Here is a 22,330-nt window from a genome sequence, read left to right as displayed (position 1 = left end):
ATGGTTATTTAATTTTATCACAAGTCTACCTATCTTTAAATAAGCATTTCAGAACAGTTCTCTTCTTCTGCAGACGGCAGTTTCATTCATACCTCAGGGCAGCTGCTATCAGATCATTCTCAAACCATAGTAGTAGGAGAAAAAAATTTTCAAAATCTAGTGTGGAGAATTCTCACTTCATGGTATTTGTGTCACAGTTGTTTTATTAGATGTTTGGGAGAAAATAAACCATTCTTCTGACAGAAGATAATCTTTATCTGTGGTGCTCATATGGGAAAACTATTGTACACCTTTGTGTGCCTACTGTCAAAAATTCTGAAACCGCATTAATATTCATGGTTTCATTTGTCCTAAACCCATTCTTTAGGTTCCTAAGTCCTGATCCTTCAAACCAATGAAGAGAGTATGAAACCTTTTAATTTTATTGATAATATCTTAGGCATTAGCATCACTGAGGCCAGACTTACCCAAACCTAAAACATGAACTGTGCACTGAATACTGTGTATGCAGAGTAAGAGCTTTGGCATTCCTTGCTCTTCCTGAAGCATATTATACCGCCCGCAATATGTTGTCCCAAAGATAGAGCTCCATTTGATGTCGTATGACTAGACTTTGTTGTTGTTCTCTCGTCTTCTTAACTGAAAACTTGACTTGAACTTCAGTAGAGTCCCAAATAAACCACATGACAGTATTCAAGAGGCAGGAGAGATTAAAAGGAGTTGGGTAATCTTTGGAATAGACGAGAATAGTTTATGCATACTAGAGATGCACCCCTTTATAGGTCATATCTAATGATACCCAAAATATCTTCTCCCACACCCTCTTAGGACTTAGGAAGGGAAAAAAAGAGAAAAGTGAAATGACACAGTATACCCTGATCTATCCACGGCACCACAGAAACAGAGTATTCTCCATACTTTTTTTGTCCTTGTCTCAGAAATTCACATGCAGTTTAGTCTTTCTCTGGGTGCTTTTTTGCACCCACAACTCCAATCAGACTGTGAGGTCATCTTAGTTTAGGAATCAGGCTATCATACCTGCAATACAAGATTACAGGGATACTGCAGTATTTCCCAAGTCGAAAATGACCTACTGTACAGCTACGTCGCTACTGAGCTGAACTGGGGTTACACATACTTGACCCACACAGCAAGACTGGAATTTGAATTCCAAGAATTGAGAACATCTTTAAGGCTATCAGGTTCCACAGATGTATAAATAACCAAGCATAAAAGCTTTCCTGCTAGTACTGATTTTTCTTGAAGTTACTGTGTCTGAATTGATTACTCAGCAAGTTTAAGCATAGCAGCTGACAGAAACATGAATCAGTGCTCAAACCACATACTATTTTGACTGACATTGGAATAAAACCAGTTAGACCTGCTGGATGTTTTGACATCTCTTGCTAAATCAAAGTGATTTTATGAGTTAATCTTTTATGGCAGCAAGAACTCAGCTAAGAAGAAACTCGATCTAGAAATAGTACCTAGTAGTTTTTCTTAAAGCAATAATTATATTGACTCTCTTCATTTAGTAATTCACGCATGCCAAATAACACAGGAATGTGTTCAATACTCAAATTAAAATTAATTAAAAAAAACAGATTTTTGAGGGAATTTGGAATTACTTTTCAATAAGTTATGTTTACCTTTAATGATCTTCATTAATAGAGTATTGAGTATGTTTGTGATGCTTATGTTACAAAGAAGTTGTACAACGAAGTAGAGCATTTATTAGAAAAATGCCTTATCTGTTCTCAGCACTAAAGGATCGTTTTACTTTCTAGAGATACACATAAGATTCAGAATACCTCAAGTATAAACTTTGCTGGTTTTCAGTAAACATTTCATTAGTTCCATGGAATTTAATTCCCACTTTACTATTAAACAAGTGACAGACTGAAGGGATTAACAAAGTCTTAACTTTTCCCTGGTGTGTCAAAATAAACAGCTCCTTTCCCCAGACAGACACAGTTGGTATCTGCCAGCCACAATGGAAGCAATGAATGTGTCGTTTATCAGAAATGATGGCTACTGTTAAAATTATTCCTACCTTATTGCAACACATGCTAACAAGCAAAAGACACAATTTCAATAAATAACATCTCCTATCAGCATCTAATTCTCGTGGTCTTGAGGATACATAATTAGACTCCACAATAAGCCCCATGTGTGAAGGATTTCTCAGCTGCCTTCTCCAAGTTGGGTGTCTCTGCCTACTTGAGGAACAACTTTTATGGGTCCCTCAGTAGAAGAAACCTCTGTTATCCAGAAGCAAAATGTTTATTTCTGTAAATACTGGGACTTCAGACACAAACTGAAACCAATATCAAAGCTACGTTTCCACTAAAATACACAGGGGAATGAGTAATGGAACTGCTGATGTAAACTTATTTTTAGAGGTGTCAACCTCCAGGAATGCAATCCAGGATCTGCAGTTATAAAATTATTGTTATGGGGTAGTAGTTTTAATTACTATGCAATTTTAATTACTAAAATGTGTAGTCTGGAGAAATGCATAATAATGGACCAGCTCTTAATAATTGCCTCATTACAAATTCAGGGATGCAACTCCTACTTTTTCAATCAAATTATCTTATTTTTGTGGCTTATAGGACTATACAATGAGGAGAAGAAGAAAAATCTTAAGCTCAAACCAAATATGCTATTTCTGCCTGTCTGTTTTTCCTTTGGATGCATGTAACAAAAACAGTTCCTCATCTGACAAAAGAACCCTTTATTTGTTTTAAATTACAACAGTGTTTCGGTATTCCATTAAAATCATTACATGTTTTTGGTAATATTTTTGCAGATTACATTAGAGGTTTATGATGATGTCATCACACTGGAGAGAATGTGTTGTCTAGAAAGGCTTCTCTTTGATGCTGTGCCATTTTTTTGGTTCCTTTTCAAACAACCAGCATCTAGAAGACACAAGGGATGAAGAGGCTCAGAAGACTTGGCTGTGGCAAGTACCACTGAAACAGAGATGGGAGTGGAGCACTGCTGATTTGTGCAGCCCAGAAAGTTTTTATATTACTTTTCTTCCACAGTTTCCCTGAGGAGAAAGACTGAAAATATAGGTTACTGTCACCCTTCCCTCAGGAAGAAAGAGCACTTCCACTTTGTATAATCTCATAGTGAAGATGTGTGTTCAGATCCCCTCAGGCAGAGTGGGGATATGAACTGGTTTTCCCAGAATCTCAGCGAATATTCCAGCCAGCTGACTACCGGAAAGGGCTGAAATTCCTCCTCCTGGCCCGTGAATTCAAGCTTTTGTTTCGAAAGATATTCATGAAAAGTGACAGGCTCTGAAATATTGCAGAAATGTCAAAAGAAACTGTTCTAGTTGGCCCTAAATAGTTTTGTTTGTTTGGGTTTGTTGTTGTTGTTGTTTGGGTTTTTGGGGCGTTTTGTTGTTATTGTTTAAGAAAGTGATTAATACACAGAGGATTGTTTGGCCGTTTTCTACATTTAAGACAGTAAGCCTAACTGCTCAAAACTCTTCTTTCCCAGGTGGTCAAACTCCACCTTTCTCATCAGGACACGGGTAGTTTATTGTCTTATCCCCTTGGAGTAAGTACACGCACCTTATCACTTGTTTTGCTCTTGTGCCTCAGGGACAATCACAAGATTTATGTCCATCTTCATTTGCTTCTTGACTCCTCCTGTGCCGTGTTCAAGAAATTTATTGAGCACAGGTGTTTTTCTTGGCCTTGACAAAGCACTGGGTCATCAGTTCCAGGCCTGCCAGAACCGGTCCTGCTTTAACCGCCCGCTCCACCACCCCCCGGTATCTCGGTGCAGCGCCCTGGGAAGCGCCTCTTTCCACCACTTTGCATTTGGAGTCCGTCGCTGGGAACCAACTCCTGCCACATTCTGAGGTAAGTATCTGTGTGTCCTCAAAGCATAAAGCCTCTTCCTCAGATACTTTTATTTTTGTTCCTCGAAAAACTCGACATCTGGTAAATGCTGTCCACTTGCTTATTGAAACTAAACCTCTAAGTTACTTCTTTAAGAAGGGAGAATGTATTTTATATCTTTGTCTATTTTCATATAGAACCACTTATGCTAAAAATTTGATACTCCTCTATTTACTGGTTTTTAATGGTAGCTCATGCACCTAGAGATGAAAGCAGTCTGTACACTAAAGTACTGAGTTGGATTTTTCCCTTGTTGTCATATTTCTAAAATATCAGAAAATAATCAAAATATGGAAAATATAAAGCAACACCACCATTAACTTTTATTAAAAAAAAAGTCATGTAAAAACTGTACAGTGTGAAGTCATGGTAATAAAGTATGCCTAAGATTAATACCGTAAGCTTGGAAATAATTGTGATAAATTAAAACCACTTTATATTTAAAACCTCTTTGTTAGTTTTAGAAAGAATCCCTGAGAACTGAAAAATAACAATAACATCATTAAAATAGTAACTTTTTATCATTATTCTGAGAGAGTATATTTCACGTAAGTGCAATTTCCCCCCAGTCTTCCAGTTCTACCATTAGATTTCCAATTTTCCAAACTACAGATACACTTTGACTGTGTACCCCACACTTCCGAGAGAGGAGGCTCATGAGTGGGAGGGGTTGATGCCTCAGCAGTATCTGTTAGGCCTGCCCAAAATTCCTCCACCTCTCTTCCGTCACTCTGATACTCCTGCTCTTCTGCCCAGGCTCCCTCAGTGCTCTCCTAATCCCATGACACACACAGAAGATCGGCTCATGTTTTCCCTCTTTGTTCTGTGCTTCCCCAAATCCTACACAATGTAAAGGTGGAAGGAACATGAACAACTGTCTAGATTGCCCCTTAAGCAAAAGGTTACCAATGTAATCTCTTTTTACACTTAATTCTTCCTATGTGGACTTGCTTATGAAACTAGAAATATTTCAGAAAGTTGTCATCAACCCCAGCACCAAGTCTTTCTAATTCAGATTTAACTTCATGGATCAGTTCAGCGAATATAAAATACAATAAGCCATAAGATAAGCCAATTTTTGGACATTTTCCAAGTCAAATTAGTATACACTCATTTTTTTTTAATTAACACATGCTCATTTTTTTCCATTTCAAAATTAAAATAAAAACATAACTAAAAGAATAACTAGGTCACTATACTTTCCTTTCTTAGTGCTGATGTCAGTAGCAAAAATTTAAATTCTCCTTCTATCCTGTATTTTGAGAAAAACAAAACCAAAACCTGAAATATTTTGACAATAAAATACATAATGGCATGTAAATATAGTGATGGAAGACCCAAACTACACTCAAGTTTTTTAAGCAGTTACTGAAAAAGGACAGTACTGAAAAAGCTGGACCTTTAGTCATAATGCACAACCTACTTCCAGGGCAACGTGTGATACAGTATTTGCCTGCATAGCTCCGAGTGAAGTCAAAAAGGGATGTCTTTTCAGTCAAGAATGATGAAAAGCTTTTGTTCGGACATTGCTGTTTTGTCTTGATAATTGGACTTTTATAAAAGTTTATCAGAAAAGCAGAACAACACCGTGCTCTGTGATTAGCTCGAAAATCTTCCTGGCAGGACCGACACAGTGCTGATGGGGACCTGTTATACACCTCACTGCATAAAGCCGCATGTGTCACAGACTTCTCATTAGGATGAAATCTTGACCCTACCCAAGTCAGATTTGTCACCCATTTAATTGCAGCCGCAATTACCTCCTTAATGTTTTTGAGCATCTTCAGAGAAGACAATTAGCTGCTTCTGGCCAAGTCAAACAAGCAAGGAACTTCATGGCAGATTTCCCTGCCATGATCTCGTGAGGAGTGGTTTTGTCTGTCCTATTTCCAACACGGACTGAAAGACAGAACTGAAGTACTTTGGGTTTGGTGAAAGCTTGAATGCAGGCAGGGAGAGCTGCAGACAAAGGTCTTGCCCTGTATAGGGCAGTTTTGTCGGCTGCAGGTGTTACTCCTGCTCTGGAGGGCTATTTCCAGCCAAATAATGTCAGAAACAGTACTCCATCGAGAAACAGGCCCGGCAGCTCCATGAAGACAGAAGAAAGCCTGTACAAAACTGTGCTCCTCAAATGCACATGTCCAGACCACAGACACCATCCTACCAAGGTTCATTTTACCTTATTTTGAATCCGGTTTGTTTCTGCAAGATCTTCCGTAGGTGAGGAATGGGTTTTGTCACCCAGCGTGTGAACTGAGGAAACGCCAGGAGCAGAGAGGAGTCCCCAACTGCAGCGGTGCCCTGGAAGATGCGCTGCCCCGTATTCTTTTCTTAACATGTTTTTCATCCTATTTCTCCCACTAGTTGATTGAGGACTGCAGTGTGACCTACTCCAGATGTGGAGTGTGGAATGTTTTGCTGGAAACAGCTAAACCCACACCTCCGCGCTGCGGCCACCCCTGTGCCCGCGGGGCCGACAGGGGCCACCAGGTGCCGGGCACCCCAGAGGCTTCTGCTCAGCTTGGAATCCAGAGTTGTAGCTTTCCAGAAGTGTGCCCCAACGCTGTAGTAGTCTGAAGTTGTGTCCCACTTGACCCAGCAAAAACGCTGCAGCCAAGAGTGCAGGTTTTGTAAGAGAGGAAGACAGAATACATCACAGTGTTTTTTTAAACTCTACTGTAGGTGAAGTGGGCTCTTCTGGAGATTAGAGGGTTCTGGGTTGTGCTGCTTAATTTTAATCTGTGCAAGTATTTCATCAAACACTTACAATGGAAGATGTTAACATCTCTAGGGGCTTTCACTCTTCTTTATGGGAAGTTTTCTCTGCACTGTAGAGTCACATTCCCTCTTGTGTTTTCTGTGGTCCCGTGTGTCTTCTCTTCTTTTGCTGTTACCATCGGACTCTTATGTAGAACGCAAGTGTACATACATTATTGTATTCAAATAAGAAATAATCTGCCCTTAGTGTCTCCATTTGCTAGACAGGGAGACACGCTGGACTCCATGTCCCGGCATGCCCGGCGGGCGGGGCGCGCATGCCCGCGCTGCCGCAACGCCCGGCGCTCCCGCCTCTCCCGCCTCCCTCAGCCGGGCTGCCGCGGCGGAGCAGCGGTAACACCATGGAGGCCGCTCCACAGCCCCGGCCCGGCGGGGCCGCCGCCCCCCTGCCGCCGCCGCCGCCCCCGGAGCAGGAGCGGAAGCTGGAGCAGGAGAAGCTGTCGGGGGTGGTGAAGAGCGTCCACCGACGGCTACGCAAGAAGTACCGGGAAGGTAACCGCGGGGGAGGGGGCCGCTCGCTCCCCTCACCGCGGGAGCCGGGCCGGCAGCGGGGGATGGCCCGGTTGGAGCCGCCGTTCCGCGGCGGGAGGAGGAGAGTCCCCTCCGCGGGGTCTCCGCTCGGATCTGGGTGTCCCCCCGGCGGCGGGGGAGCGCGGTGCCCTCAGCCGCTGCCGGAGCGCCGCGGGCCGGCTGGGCCTCGGACCGCTGCCGGAGGGGGTGTGCCGGGGGGGCGGCGGCCGGGAGCAGCTCCGGGCTCGCTTCCTGCCTCTTCCCGGGCGGCCGGGGCACCGTTGCCGTGGGCTTCCCGCAGCCCCGCCGAGGAGTCCCGGTCGGATCTGCCGAGGTTTTGCCGCTTTCCGTGGGCTCTTGGCAGGGGGAGACCCCTTGGTGGCTCAGGAGGGCGCACGGCGCATCTCTAGGAGCTTTGCCCGTGGGATGTAGGAGAAGAGGATTGGTGGGCACGGGTGATGCTGCGAGGTGAAAGCGTGCGCTTGGCTGGAGGTCTGCTGCACCGGGGGGTGGACGTGGGTCCGTGCGGCCCGACGGTGCTGTTCCGTGTGCCGTTCGGTAGCTGATCGCTGCAGTGAGGCCTTTCACCACAGGCAGCTTCCAGGTTGCGCGGCAGTGTTTTCCAGATTGGAAATCCACAGGAGTGGGGAGGACAGTAGGTCATGAATGCCGAGAGATTGAATGGCAATCTGGAGTGGCACAGGTCTTTGTGGACTGTTTGTGCCTCCTGTCTTTCAGACGTGGAGGGATACTAAAGGCTGGAGTACTAACTGAAAACAGATTGCTATAAGTCCTTGAAAAATTTACTTTAGCATCAATATTAATGCTCTTATGCAAGGTTCTTTTGGGTGGTATTGGAATGCTGAAAACCTCCCAGAAATGCTTTCAGATGAGTGTCAGAGTTGAGATTTATTTGCTGAAGTCTGTGGTCTCTTCAAGTTGATTATAATGATCTGTCTAATCTTTATAATACAGGCTACAAAAAAAATCATCCGTTCATTCTTTGAGTGAGTCCCCAACACTTTACTGACCTGCTGCATACCTCAAGACAGACACCCATGAAATGGGAACTCTTCCTGTTGTCGGCACTAGTTCTTGTTTCTCCTCTGTGTCTGTGTATGACACTTCTGTTAAAGTAACAAGGTTGTTTCTGGACTTCAGAAGGGAGACACTGATCAAGAGTCACTGTTTATTTTAGACTTGGTGAGCCAACACTGGAGGGAGAGTCTCCCTTGTTCTCCCAGTGCTTGAGTGAAGGAACATAGTATGGTTAAATGATCAAATTTTGGCAAAGAGTCCAGGTTTTAGCAGTTCATTTTTGTCTCTTATTTCAGAGTGCCTGCACATTAAGATGGACAAACATTGGCACTGTTAACTTAAAAAAAAAAAAAAAGGCGAGCAATCTCTGTAACAATTGAAATTTTTTAGATGAGAGCCTAAATGACATGGAAGTCTATGTAAGCCCACTTCTCAGCAAAGAACAAGTTAGTATGCAGGGCTAAGTTGTGTTTTATCTTCAGTTTAAGTGGCTAAGCAGAAGAGACAGTACTACTCTCTTTCTTATGTCCTGTAAATCATGTATTAGTGGAAACTTTATAGTGATTTTTTTAGTGTCTCTAAATTGGCAATATTGTATGTATTTTCATGGAGAGAGTTAAAAAGCAAACAGTTCATCACATCACATCTATGCAACAGGGAGAGCTCCACCCATTACCTACTCATCCAATAGTAAGTACTCTTTACAAGTTACTGGCGATGAGTGGTTGTTGTACTTCATATGTTAGGTTCCTTCAGCTTCAGAATTTTATTTTTGGAGTCTTTTTTCCCTACATTTCTCCGTGCTTCTAAAAACAAACTAGAGAATCTCCTTCCTAAATGCTTCCAGTGTCATTCTGAAATTGTAATACTAGGACATGATTGACCTCTGCAGGATCTTTTCTTGGATTTTTTTGTTTTCTAATACTCGGCAACAATGACTGACAAGTACGTTACCCAGACAAAATCAAAGTTGACATTTTGCTAAAGAGAAGTAAAAAAGCAACAAATGATCTGTAATTTCTCGGTACGATTTGAATTACAACTTGAATATGAAAAAGTAAAGAGAAAAAAATACACCCTTGGTTGTATGCTTACAGCTTATTATACAGGGAAAGCCTCTTGACTACACAGTGCAGTGTACCCACCTCCATATGAAGTGGGAACAGAGCTATCTGTTTTATTGAAGAATCTTGTATTGTTATTTTTTTTGCTTGTTGTTGGGTTTTTTGTTGTTCTCGATGCTGGGTTTCTTTTCTTTGCTTCTTCTTATGTTATTAGAGTTCTGTGAAATTAGTTTCCATTGTGTCTAAATAAGCAAACAAGCAAACAGTACTAGAATTGCTGTTGCATGGATTTTGGTGCTTTGTCTGTAATGCTAAAATAGAATTGCATATTAATTTTGTTGGTAGAGGGAAAAGCATGTTGGGTATCCTTCTGAAAGCTATATGGTTATGTTGCTTAGGGTGGATAAGTCTAAGAAAGCCCTTGGTATTGTAATATGATATTAAGTTACTGCCTTCTGTTAGAAGTGTTGAAGGGAAATAGACACGTCCTTGACACACTGAGATGTTTGTTGATAGAAATCATACAGGCTTGATTTTAATAAGCTGATTTATTTGAGAATTCATTTGCCTTGCTGATGTTCGCAAGCCTTGAGTTTCAAGAAGCAATTGAAAAGGCAAGTCAGTGTATTATCTGACTTGCTTATAACTGGCACCATTGTTATAATTTTGTTTAATTTCCCACAATGGTCCCCCTCTTTTTTTGAAGATGAGCCAGTGGAAGAGAGACAATATGCTTCAAAACTTCAAGCTAACATGTTTCTGAAAAAGCTGCAGATTTGTCAAAGTGCAAGAGCAATATTTCTTAACTAGGAATGCATCACAATTTATTTGTGGTTACTAAGAGATTGCTAAAGTTTAGTCAGCATCATGTCGTCTAAAAGGTTTGATGTGAAAAACTGTAACTCTTGATTCATCAAAGCTGAATCTTGGCTTATTTTTTAAATTCTGCGTTTGTTGAACCAGTTCCATTTTTAAGTATGGTTGATGGATTTTGTATGTACTTCCGTACTGTGGCTCATGTCATGTAATGGCCCCAGAGCATGCCGGTGTATTTATGACAAGCATTTGCCATATTCAAAATGTAGCAGCTTAAATTCTCTAAAGGTTGCATTGAAGTGCATTTTTTTTTTGTTTTTTGTTTTTTTTTTTTTTTCTCTCAACAATTTTAACTTTTTTACAGTGTGATTAGTACTTACCTTTCCCTATTTTTGAGGGTATTACTAATCTAGAGTGACTTCTAGTGGAAATATTTATATTTTTTCTCCTTTTTCATTTCCTTTTCATCGTTTTTGATTTCCTTCCCTTCCCCTTACTTCCTATCTGCTATTAATTAGTGAATAAAGAAGGGAAGTGTATGTATAATTACAAATGCCATGGTAGATTTTGCGATTGATACTCTTTTTTTTAAATCTCCTGTGGGAGATAACGTTATCTACTCTGAATACTACAGTAGTAGTATAAGCCCCATATTTTAGAATGGTTTAATGAAGTTTAACTAATTAGTATGAGTTTTTCAGTGTGAAAAATAGTGTATTTTTTTAACTAAGGTGATTGGTCCTTGTACACACTGAGTGAATGTGTCAACTAAATTAGCTAATCATTAATATGTTGTTGCAGAGTACTTTAAGGCAGTGATAGACACAGACAAAGCCTGTCTAGTGGTTCCTAAAAATACACATAATTCCTTAGGTTAGCCTATAAACTTTGCTTTCATGAAGAACACTTCTTTAAGTGAGAAGAAAACACACTGAGGTGTCGTGTTCACTTAGGAGTGCATCTCTTTAGCATAAGACTTGTGTTTTTCTGAGGTTTTACTCCTGGTTCCTGTCCAAAATGAATTAGTTTAATCTTAGTTATCTACACACCAGGGTAAAATCCAAAAGCTGAAACTGCTCTCAAGTGCTCAGTTATTCACTTATGAAACTTCATGGTTCTGCATGCTTGACACAAGCACTTACGAAGTAGAGAAATTAGGGATTTTCATGAGGCTTGAATTTCTCCTACTAGCCTGTTACAGCATGGAGATGCGGTAAAAAACGAGTTTTGGTTTAGCCTCTTGCTCTTGGTTCTGTTGCTTGGTACCACAGATGACCAAAATTTTTTCCTCTATGAATTAGGCAGCTGGAGCCGCGGGCTGGAGTGCATTGTATCAGTTGCGTATATGCATGTATGTTGCATTTATGGCATGGATGCTGATGTCTGTCAAGCCTGACAGACAGGCTCATAAAGGCAGATTTAGTGGTTCGTAGGGAACTAAACATGATCTATTGAACAGCTGCTATGTGACATTAGTTTGTTTGTTTCTAGTTGCTTGTAGCAGCCAAGTAGGTTTAATTTTTACCAAGATAAAAATCCCATTCCCTGAGAGAGAGGCGGCCATTTTTTCCTCTGAGTTGTTTATTACCTTTGTAGTCATGCAGAGCTGTATTTATCAAGAAAACATTTTCTGGGCAGCATGACCCTTGGTTATAGATGATTTTATACGTAGTCTAGAAAGATGATTTACAAGACCCTCTATTTCTCCCTAGAAATCCTGCTTTGAGCACAACTGGAAAAAAAAAATGCCGAGGTATCTGTAAAGGTATTTTATGAAATATTTTGCTGTGTGTTCACTAAAGCATTTCATTTCTCCTTCAGTACATCTCTTAAGGATGTTCAGGCTTGGAATCACAAAGAACTGGTATTTGTCCTGTATTAGTTCCTGCATCACATAAGCTGATAGAAAACTTTCTATGTGGGAGTTTGGTTCTTTGAAAGAAAGATTTGTCGAAACTTCAAAGAAATGGATGATGACTTTATTAAGAGGTTTTTCAGATCCAGAAAATTAGGAAGAATTTACAGGACCCTGCCTGATGATAACAAGTAGCCTGAATAGGTGGGTGGTTTAGACATTCATGTGGGAGTGTTGTTCTTAAGTCAGTTGCTTTATGGTCTCTTCCTCTTTCGTGTTTTTCATGAAAAACCTTGAGAGAGCTTAAGATCTTCCTGATGTGAAACAGGAAACATTTTGAAATAGTGGCATTTTTCACAGGACAGGAAAACTTTGTCACTGAACTCTCCACGGTAAGTTAACGGTTGTTACACCTTTTTGTTAAATATAACCGGTTTATTATAGAACAAAACCTAAGTTTTCAAGATCTCCATTTGTCTTTCCCCACCTGCATTCATTTCTTGGAAGAGGGAGACATTTTGAAGCAACAGAAACCGAGTTCCATTTCATTACAATTAAAATCGGCATAAGCATTAAGATTGCCTTTACGGTTTGCACACCACAGTTTTGCAGTGAAACTTACATTAGAAATCCTATCGTATTTTACAGTTTGGGGTATTTAATCATTGGTATCATTTAGCTAGCCCACAGATTTTGAAAACCCACTGGTTACAGCACAGACTTGGATGCACTGAACAAACATCTATATGTAACCTCCTTCCCTGCTTGTTTATTGCCTTGGCAGGGAAGATATTCTTATTGCAGGGTCTGCATGATGAAATCTATACCTGTGCCTCACCTTCCGATTTTTGTTCCTGCGTTTGCACAAATCTACCAGAATCAGTAGTTTCCGTAATGTGTTCATCTCTGCACTGGTGTCCTTAAGGTGCAGCACATAGTCCATCCCGCAAAGTCAGGTTTGGGGAAGAGAAGGGTGATGGTTTCCAATAGGGTAGAACAAACACCTGGAGGCAGTAATTGCTTAAACTGTTACATTAAACTGTTATATTAGACTTAAATTTAAACTGCTGAAATAGGCTCTATGCTGTTTGCATGACAGCCATTGGAGATTTATAGTGGATCAGAGACACAGATCATTCCTCGGGGTGATAGAAGTTGATCCCTACTAGATGCTTTAGATAGAAGATGAATTGTACCCTGGGAGTTTGTTTAGTGTAAACAGATAGTAAGCTGACAGGTCAGATGTAGAAATCTGCATTTGGTCAAATGAATCCTTTCCTTGTGAGCAGGAGAGAAGAACATTGATCTTGAGATTAAAAAAAAAAAAAAAAGTACAAGAATCTGATATTTTTATTGTGAAATATTTCAGGTAAATCCTAAGAAATGTAAAGCAAACGTCAGGCAAGAGAAGAGAAATATTAGCTCTGACTGCTTGAACTTTGTCCAAGTTGAAGTTCATGTTCCGTATTTAGACATGTAAAATTGGAAAACAGTGAGGCCAAAATATGTAATGTTTTTCACAAAAATACAGGATATGCTGTTTTAGTAAGACAGATGTTCAGTAAGTTTCTAGTTTATCTTGTATAGATGGAAAGTTGTAAATAGCATAGTATTAGCTGATATTCCTTATGTAATTAATGTTATTAATAATTGCTGCAGTATCCAGACATTTAATAGTACAGCTAAATTTCAACTGACACATTAATGAGGAGATTTAGCTGGATATTCACAGGAATTTTATTTCAGCTTGGGCCTAGTGGACAGTGCAGGGTTGCTTTTCCCGCTTACTGTTAGGCTGTTGTAGAAACCAGTTTACTGTTTCCAGCAAGTGAGAGGCTTCCTTAAGAGGCTGAAAATGAGTTGGATTTTTGTCATTCCACAGTGCATTGCCATCAACAACCAAAAAGAAAGCTCAAAGATCTTGCTGGGTGTTTCTATGGCCAGGAGCCCTTCATCTGGAGTTATCCAGCATTGTCATGCACGCTTTTTAACTCTAAGGATGGGTTTGCTTTTTATGATGAGCAATTTAAAAAGCTTTATTAATAACTATTATGCAAATATGAACATGTCACTTTTGCTTCTGTCTTTCGTTGTTTGTCGATGTATTGAGCTTGTTTTCTCTGCTACCAGAGCCATCAAAGGTAGAAATAGTGAGGCAATGTGCTGTTAAATAGAAACATTGAAAAAGGAGTGGATTCGATCTGGTTTTTTAGACTACCAATTTATATTAGCATGTAGATAGCCAAAACTTCAAAGTCTTGTTCGGATTTGGTTGGTTGGTTTTTGTTTGTATTTGGTTTTTTTTGGCTTTGTTTGTGTTTTGGGTTTTTTTGGTTGTATTTTGTTTTTTGTTTTGTTTTCAATTACAGCTACTTTGGATTCATAAAATTGAGGTTTTCCAAAAGGAAATAATGGCTGTTCTAATTCCAGTTTTCCTCCAGTGTTAAAAAACTGCTTCTTTTGGGAGGAGTTGTTGATTAAGACCTAAACCCCTATTGCATCCACCTGAAGCTTAAGTGAATGGTGTCAGCTTAATTCTGAGTTGCAGGATCTTGTTCAGTCATGGATGAAGTATTTTGTGCTTGTTTTTGAGATTGTCAGAGATGACTGCACTGTTTTTCTGAAGAGCAATGATGGAACTGAGGAAAATAGTAATTACAAAACTTGTCTTGTGGGTGCAGATAGTGCTTTTAACTCTGTATGACTTAACTACTTTATTGCTTGATAAAACAGAGCGAGTCAAATCAGTTGTTGGGAGTTTTATCCCATTCCAAATTGAAAAATACTGCCTTTAGCAAAACTGAGCTCTGTTTCTTTTACACACAGAGGGTTGTGTGTTTTGTTTAAAATACCAATTGATATGATTTGTTCTGTCAGAAGTTGAAAAACGATTCGCTAATAAATTTTTCCATGTATTTCATAACCATACCTTAAATGATAGTTCCATTTAACACTCTGTAAAGAAATGCCTTTTAAAAGTAAAATAGGCAAAGAAAAAATAGGATGGAAGACAGTTCCATTTTTGTTCTTAAAATAAACTGCCTGGAGAGAATAGTTATTGTGTGGGATGATCCCACCAAGAGTGGCAAACCTGCTCTTCTCACACTGTGCCAGGGACCTTTGAGATCTTGTAAACAGATGTGGAGTGAGGGGGGGTTCTTACTGAGCTTGTGTGATTCTTCTTTATTAAAATGTTTTCAGTTGTTGAAACTTACAGCTAACGTTAGGTCTCTAGTGCTGTTACCCACAATTAAAACCATCTTGTAATTAGGATCATTTAAAAATAACTTCTGCATGCCTGACCTGTTCTCTCTGTGACAGGATTCAGCAACTGCTGATTACTCTGTGGTTGAGTTTGGGGGTATGATTTGGCTATTCTGTTGGCAATGTTAATGTGGGTGGAAACTATTTAGAGGGATTCATCTGTTCTGGATAAAGAGTATTGGATTTTTGTTGTTGCATTAGAAAAAGACTGTCAGAAAGAACCTACAAGATAGTTAGTCATTTATCACTGGGTTTTTTTGTTTTTAAAGGAATAGTCAATCTTTGAGGTGAAAATTAGATAGTGTATTTATTTTCTAGGCAATTCTGGATACAGAGGAAAGCAAACATTAAATATTTTTAAAATAATGTCACTGTTGTGATTTGAGAGATGTGTGAAACTCCTGTTATGAGCCATTCTTGCCAATCACACTTTTTAGCTGGACATTGTCATAACTTGGTGGAGATTTGAAGTGTATCAAGATCTCTGAAGAGTCAGTGCTCAAAACAGGTTTTAAATCACAAAAGACAAGGTGATCTCTAAGTAAAAATGTCAAGTAGCCTTAAACGTTATATTCTGGTATGGTCACGAGTACATGAGAGGAGAAGTTTAATGCACAGAATCAAATATTAACATTAAGATGTGATCAAAGATGCAAGACACTTTTTTATTGCTTTAGATTCACCTAGCACAAACTTATATTTAATTTACAGCATTATTGATTGCTTAACAGAAGATTATCTTATTTATTTAGTAGCCGTTAGTTTTACAGTGAAACTTTCATGTGTCTTTTACTGCCTTTTTGGTTACACAAGGAATGATTCATAAATACATGCTTAACTCCACTAGAATTAATGCAGTATTTACACATGGATTATAATGTATTGTTTGAAAAATTAATACACCGTGGATTATATATATTGTTTGAAAAAAATTAATATATAGCTTTTACTGTGTTCTGGGTATTGGTTTGCAAGTGGATGCTGCCAGACCTGTTGCAGTCAATGCCTCAAAATCTCAGCAGACAGGAAGCATTATTTGTGTTTTCAATTGCTCAGTATTGGAGCATGATTCTGGAACTGAAGTTCCTATAAATGTAATGCACCTGTCTGTGCCTTCTCAAAGCTCACCCTGGAGAAGAATGGGGGGGGTGGCCAAAAAAACCAAAACGAACAAAAAAACCCCACCACAAAAAAACCCACACCACACACAAACAACAACAACAAAACCCACACATACCCAAAACAAAAGAAACATCCTCACTACCATGATACTTGTCCAGGGGAAACTGGACTTCAGATGCTTCTTTGGAAGCCCCTGCACAATGATGCCCATCTTAAGAAAACACCTTACCTGCAGTTGGTTTGGAGCTTCCATTAATAAAAGGACAGACAAATGGGCATCACACCAAACCCAGTATTGACAGTGCTGTAAGGAAGAACTGATTAGTTAAGAATATCTTCTTCCCCGTCTGCCTTATTTCTTAAGTTTTAAGGAAAAGTGGTATTTGGTAGTAGAATAATTGCTTAAGAATAGACCAAATGAAGTAATGGACTAAAAGAAGAATGGTATTAAACTTGGGATTTTGTATTTATGATGTTTTCGATCAGTAAGTGTTCACTTGTTTACTTTTTCCTTTCTGATTAGCCGTGTATTCTTCAAACAAAACTTTAGCAGCTGTATGTCACTCGAGCATTTCACAGCAGTCTGGAGCACACAGTGAGATTCAGAGTATTGTGGCAGATGAACTATGAAACTTTATCTAAATTGCAGAAGAATTAATTGGCTTTGAGAATACACTTTGAACTTGACTAGTGCTTTCTGGCTTGGTGCTACATGAGCTCTGTGCTTTGTTTACACAAGAAATAAAGATTTGTCAGAGTTGTGCTTGTTTTGCCCCCTTTGCTGGTAGGCCACTGTCTATACCACTTCTTGCTCTCTTTTGTCAGTAGAGTATGTTCTGTCCTACATGATTGTTTCCACATAAGACCTTTTTGAAATCTCTGAAAACTGGCAAGTTCTAGCAGAAACCCTTGTGGGACCTGCCTGCTGTGGCTTGGGTGTTTCTCTGCTCCAGTGGTCACCTGGTGACAACACCAGCAACTTTTCTTATAAAGCAACTGTCTCTGAACTTGAGTCATTTGGGAAAAAATTAGGGATACCACTCAAATATACTGTATTTTTTGTCCAGTGTAATAACTTTCTCATATATGCTTGTTGAATAGCAAGCAGAATATGTGATTTCTTGCATAGTTTCACTGTTTTGTTAAAACTAAATCATATCCACTCCCATCTCATCTACCATCTCGCATAAGGGAGTATAAACACCTAACCTTAAACATGACTCATTTTGATGATTGTACGAGTGTGCTAGATGATTATTTTTCAGGAGAAAATTGCTGTGACATCCCTAAACCAAACTGAAATAGGGAGTCACCTGGATGGTTGGATTAAATCTTCTCAGTATGCAAATACTTGTACTTGTCCATCGTATCCAGGCTTGCTCTAAGTGGAGGACAGGTGAGGTGAGGAATTGTTATGGCTTTGCACATGAGGGGAAAAAAAGAGAAAAGGTTGCCACTGGAAGAAATCTGTTAATACTGCTGATTAAAACAAAGTCTATCGAAGAACTTGTCCTAAGTCGGTTAGAAATAGGAATCTCTTACTGCTGCGAGAAGTACAGGTCATACTCTAAGCTACTTTCAGGCTTTAGCAGACATTAGTAGTTAGCTTATGCTTCATACACTTTTAAAATATTGCTTTGTAAGATGAAGGTGCTACAAAATCTGATTTTGGAACCATGTTGTGAAATGCGTTTTGATTGCCCAAGTCAAAGCCTAAAGCGTAGCTCTGCTCTTGAAAACTTTTTTTTAGCTGTATTGGCTTGTAGGGGCAAAATCAGTAGATAATTTTTATTCTGCACATTTATATGTATTTATACTAGATGTTTGCACACATTTGTGGTTAAGATACACAGAAGGAATTGGTGAAGATCATAGCAGTGAGCATGTATTAGGGCAGAAATGTCCTTTTAGTAAGGTATACCAAGGGTTTGCATGCTTAGAAACCACAATAGGAATTGTGGGTGGCCGTGACTAGCATTTATCATGTTTTCATTTAGCATTATATAAAGCAAGCTAGGAGAAGTGGATACTCAGCAGCAAAAGAGGGGAAATCATCATGTTGAATTACTTGGAAGTACCAAAATTTAACCTGCAAGACTTTATCAAGGTGGAGAACATGAAAATAAATCTGCCCCTGGAGGTCAGCAGGCAAATCTATGTGTGATTTTCTGACTGTAGTTGGTTTGATTCTTTTGTACTGTCTGCTAGAAGCTAACTCATCTGGACAGTCTAAATTAGGCAGACATCAATGAAGGCTTGAATTCCTTTTCCAATGTATCCAAAGCAATCTATAGTCTGGGTTAAGGTGCCATTTTAGGCATTTTTGGATGTATTTGCCATGGACATGAATGCTACTAGGAAACCTTTCAGTCATTCATTTCTAAAATGTTTGTCATGTTAATGCTCATGCACAGAATCCTGAAAGCAGAACTTCCCAGGGATTTGAATTTCACACAACAAACTGAACGAAATCAGGACACTGAGAATATTGCTAGTTTTTCAAGTACCCGATAGCCCCTTCTCCAAAACCTTGAATTTTGTGTTTGACTAGAGAAAGGGGACTTTGTTTTTGTTATGTGCAGGTAAAGTAATCTCTTGTTGTGTTACGTAACTTCTTTTAATTGGGAGATGGGGATTTTGCCATGGAGATAATGAGATACTTTGTATCTAATCTGCAGTTTTTTTCTGTTGTTTTGTTTAGTGGGAGACTTTGATAAGATCTGGCGTGAGCACTGTGAGGATGAGGAAACCCTCTGTGAATATGCTGTGGCAATGAAAAACCTTGCAGATAATCACTGGGCAAAAACTTGCGAAGGGGAAGGCCGGATTGAATGGTGTTGCAGGTAAATCTTCATGTACTTGAAAGACTCAGTTGCACATTTCTACTTGCAATTCTTTATAATACAAGGCTTAGGTTTTTTTTTCCTTTTTTTTTGGTCTTTTAAAGTTTTGTTCTATAAAACATTAATGATTTATTGCTTCCTGAAACATATGCTGTCTTACTAACTAAAAAAATAAAGCTTATGAAGTGTTTTGTTATAAGGTGACGCCTTTTTTTAAAGGATCTTCAACAAGCAACTTTTTTTTTTTTTTCAAATACTGAAGATGTTTTCAAGTAAACCTATGAAGTAATTTTCCGTGCATTTGAACCTAAACTAAGCAAATGCAGTGACTGTAGCTCAAGTTTAATTTTCAGGACTTCAGTTTAATTTGCGCATGTAATAGTATTTGATCTCTAAATGCAAATCTCTGGTGCTTAATTTTCAAGTCTTAATCTCCTGCAATAGACTTTAACCTCTGTGAAACTTGTTTTAAATCGATTTTAAACTTTAAAATTTCTGTAAGTCATAAACATCTGATTTTTCTTGGGTTATTCTAGTTGTAAAGTCATGAAGTGAGTTCAGCTAAACTATTTCGATCCTTGAGGACAATAAACTAAAAGAGGCAAAGTGTTGGTCACTCAGGATTCCTACATACAGTTGGTATCTAAGGCATCCTGTGGAATCTGTACAACAGAATAAAACAAAATATTCTTGAAATCTAGCTGGGAAGAGAATTGAATCTGTAGTTAAGAGCTATGCCCAAAACTGGACAGAATGTTCCAATGGCCTTGCCAGGGATAAAATAAAGAAATATTATTGAGGTTGTAGTAAGCTCCTGTTTATGCTGTTGACCCTGTTTGGTGGGTTTCCTGTGCTTTTTGTTTGGGTTGTATTTTTTTATTGGTGTGGGATTGGTTATGCTGATTTGTGATCTCAAACTGCCCATTTCTTTTTTTTTTTTGTAGGCTTCCTCAGTTGTTAGTTGTTTTCTTGTATTTGTGCTATTCATTACTTCTGTGGAAATGCTGGTATTTGTATTTCTCTTTACTAAATTACACTCTCTTGAATCACATTGAATTCTAACACTGTGATTTCTTGCAGCATCTCCTCCCACTCCTGCCCCAGCTTGGCATTGCAGGCCAGTTAAGAGAGTACTGAGTGTTCCTATGGTCAGGTTATCTGCAAAAAAACAAATTATACTGGACACAGGGCAGATTCACATGGAACATTGCTTGATATTTTCTTACAGTTTGATTGTCAATTAATATGTGAAACTTTTTTCAGTAGAGCTGTGTGTGCTTTAATTTCAGGTAAACAGTATTCCCTTAGCTTGTGGCAAGGTTCTTGATTACCCTGTAGGACAGGATAATGTTCCTTGTGGACAGGGGAAGAACAGTTGATGGCCTGCGTATTGAAGTTTTTTGGCTTGGTGTCTCACTTGTTTTCTGTTTGTAGTTCCTACAAGATATACACAGTAAACATTTAAGTAAGTGCCCAGTTTGGGCCTTGATGCATGAATTGATACTAAGAGAATCTACCTGGTAAGAGACACTGAAATGCTCTGTCTCAGTAGAAAGCTTCAGTTATAACAGAATGTACCTTTTCAGTTTGCAAAGCCAAGGGGTCAGGAGCTTTACATCAGTAGAAAAAGTGGGATACATTTCAGTCCTGTGTGTATCGGATTAAACTGAGGCCTGGATGGCTGAATACCAGAACATTTCAGATTGACTTTGTGTTTTGCGATGTTTTGTTCCTTCTCAAAGCTCCAACAGGTGCCAGACAGATGGCAGCTCCCTTTGTTGCTGCTCCTCCTTGTGTCTGGGTGCATAATTGCATGGAAGAGACCTTCACTTGCATGAGACTTCACTGAAAGCTTTTGCTCAGTGCTTTGACTGTCACCATGACAGCAGGAAGGTAGCTGATTTATTAGATTAAGTTTAATTTGGGAGTGGAATGCTGAAAATACTTGGGAATCACTAGTGTATCCCTGCAGAAGAAAGCATAGTCTGGGTTTTTTTGGTTTTCATTGAAATTGTATCTTTTCTGAGATCCGAAACTGAGAAATGTTTTTTTCAACAGTTACCAAAAAAAGTATGTTTGTTTGTTTGTTTTTTAATATTTTCTTTATTTTTCTTGTATTCTCTTACAAACAAGCACCTGATAAAGTAAATCAGAGAATGCAGAATAACCATTAGAGAAGCCATGTGTATGTCTCAGGACCAAGAATAAAGATTTTCTTGCAGCATTCCCATTTTGAAAGTCTTTCTAGCTATTTAGTTGAAGCCACCGGAAGAATCCTTATTCTGACATCAAATCTCGAAACAGATGAGATAAACTTATTACTTTACTTCTTCATTAGTTATTGATTTAAACAAGCACATAGCCAGATTTTAGAAAGTGTAAAAGGTGGAAAGCAGCACATGATAGCCTGTGCTGATGACCACATGCTGCATTGTAAAGGGCTGGTTTTATTGTTTTACTGCAACATTATATATAATAATTAGCGGGGAGGAGGAGCAGGGAGGGGAAGAGGGATTAAAACTTTGTCCCTTGCAGATGCAGGTTAATGATCCCCGAGTGGTGGTGTCAAAAGCCTACAACACTCAACTGTCCTTCCCTTATGTTCTTTATAGATCTTTAGAAAACCAAATACAGTAGCAAATGGTATTTGGAAATAAACATTTCTGTTTCTATTTACTTTCATTTATATTACAACACAAAACTTAAATAAAAATGGTGTAAGATGATGTTTACCCTGAATAATTATCCTAACTCTTAATTTTTGCTGGCATAGGCAGGCTGGTGAACCTTTGTATGGACAATGAATGCCGGCCTGTTCTGGTTCTAGTTAGAACAAAATAAGCTAGACCAGCAGGTTTGCTTCTTTCTGTTGCTTTTGCATCAGTGTTAAGACTTGTGTTGACTTGGCTATTTTTTAAACAACAAAAAACAAAATCTGCACTTCTAACTATAAAAACGGCTGTCATGACAAAGCACTATTTAGACCTGCATTTTTTTAAAAAAAGTCTTTTGACTGTTTCATGAGCAAACTCAACAAATACAGACTGATGAAGTTACTGTCAGGTGAGTACAGAACTGTTTGGAAAAACCTGCAGGGAACAGATGTTAGAAGCCTGT

General features: G+C 39.1%; 1 protein-coding gene across 1 annotated transcript in view; it reads left to right on the top strand.

The window, feature by feature from the left end:
• The first annotated feature begins 6,943 nt into the window (after positions 1-6,943).
• Positions 6,944-22,330, top strand: part of BMT2 (base methyltransferase of 25S rRNA 2 homolog) — a 37,238-nt gene continuing 21,851 nt past the window's right edge. Inside the window, exons 1-2 of the mRNA XM_065048736.1 lie at positions 6,944-7,193; positions 19,072-19,213. Coding sequence (XP_064904808.1) covers positions 6,959-7,193; positions 19,072-19,213 — 377 coding nt within the window. The 5' untranslated portion in view covers positions 6,944-6,958. The remainder of the gene's footprint in view (positions 7,194-19,071; positions 19,214-22,330) is intronic.

Source organism: Columba livia, chromosome 1 (genome assembly GCF_036013475.1).
Source record: "Columba livia isolate bColLiv1 breed racing homer chromosome 1, bColLiv1.pat.W.v2, whole genome shotgun sequence".
NCBI classification, from domain to species: Eukaryota; Metazoa; Chordata; class Aves; order Columbiformes; family Columbidae; genus Columba; species Columba livia.
Note: the sequence above shows the minus strand (reverse complement) of the source record. Positions and strands in the feature narration are given on the sequence as shown.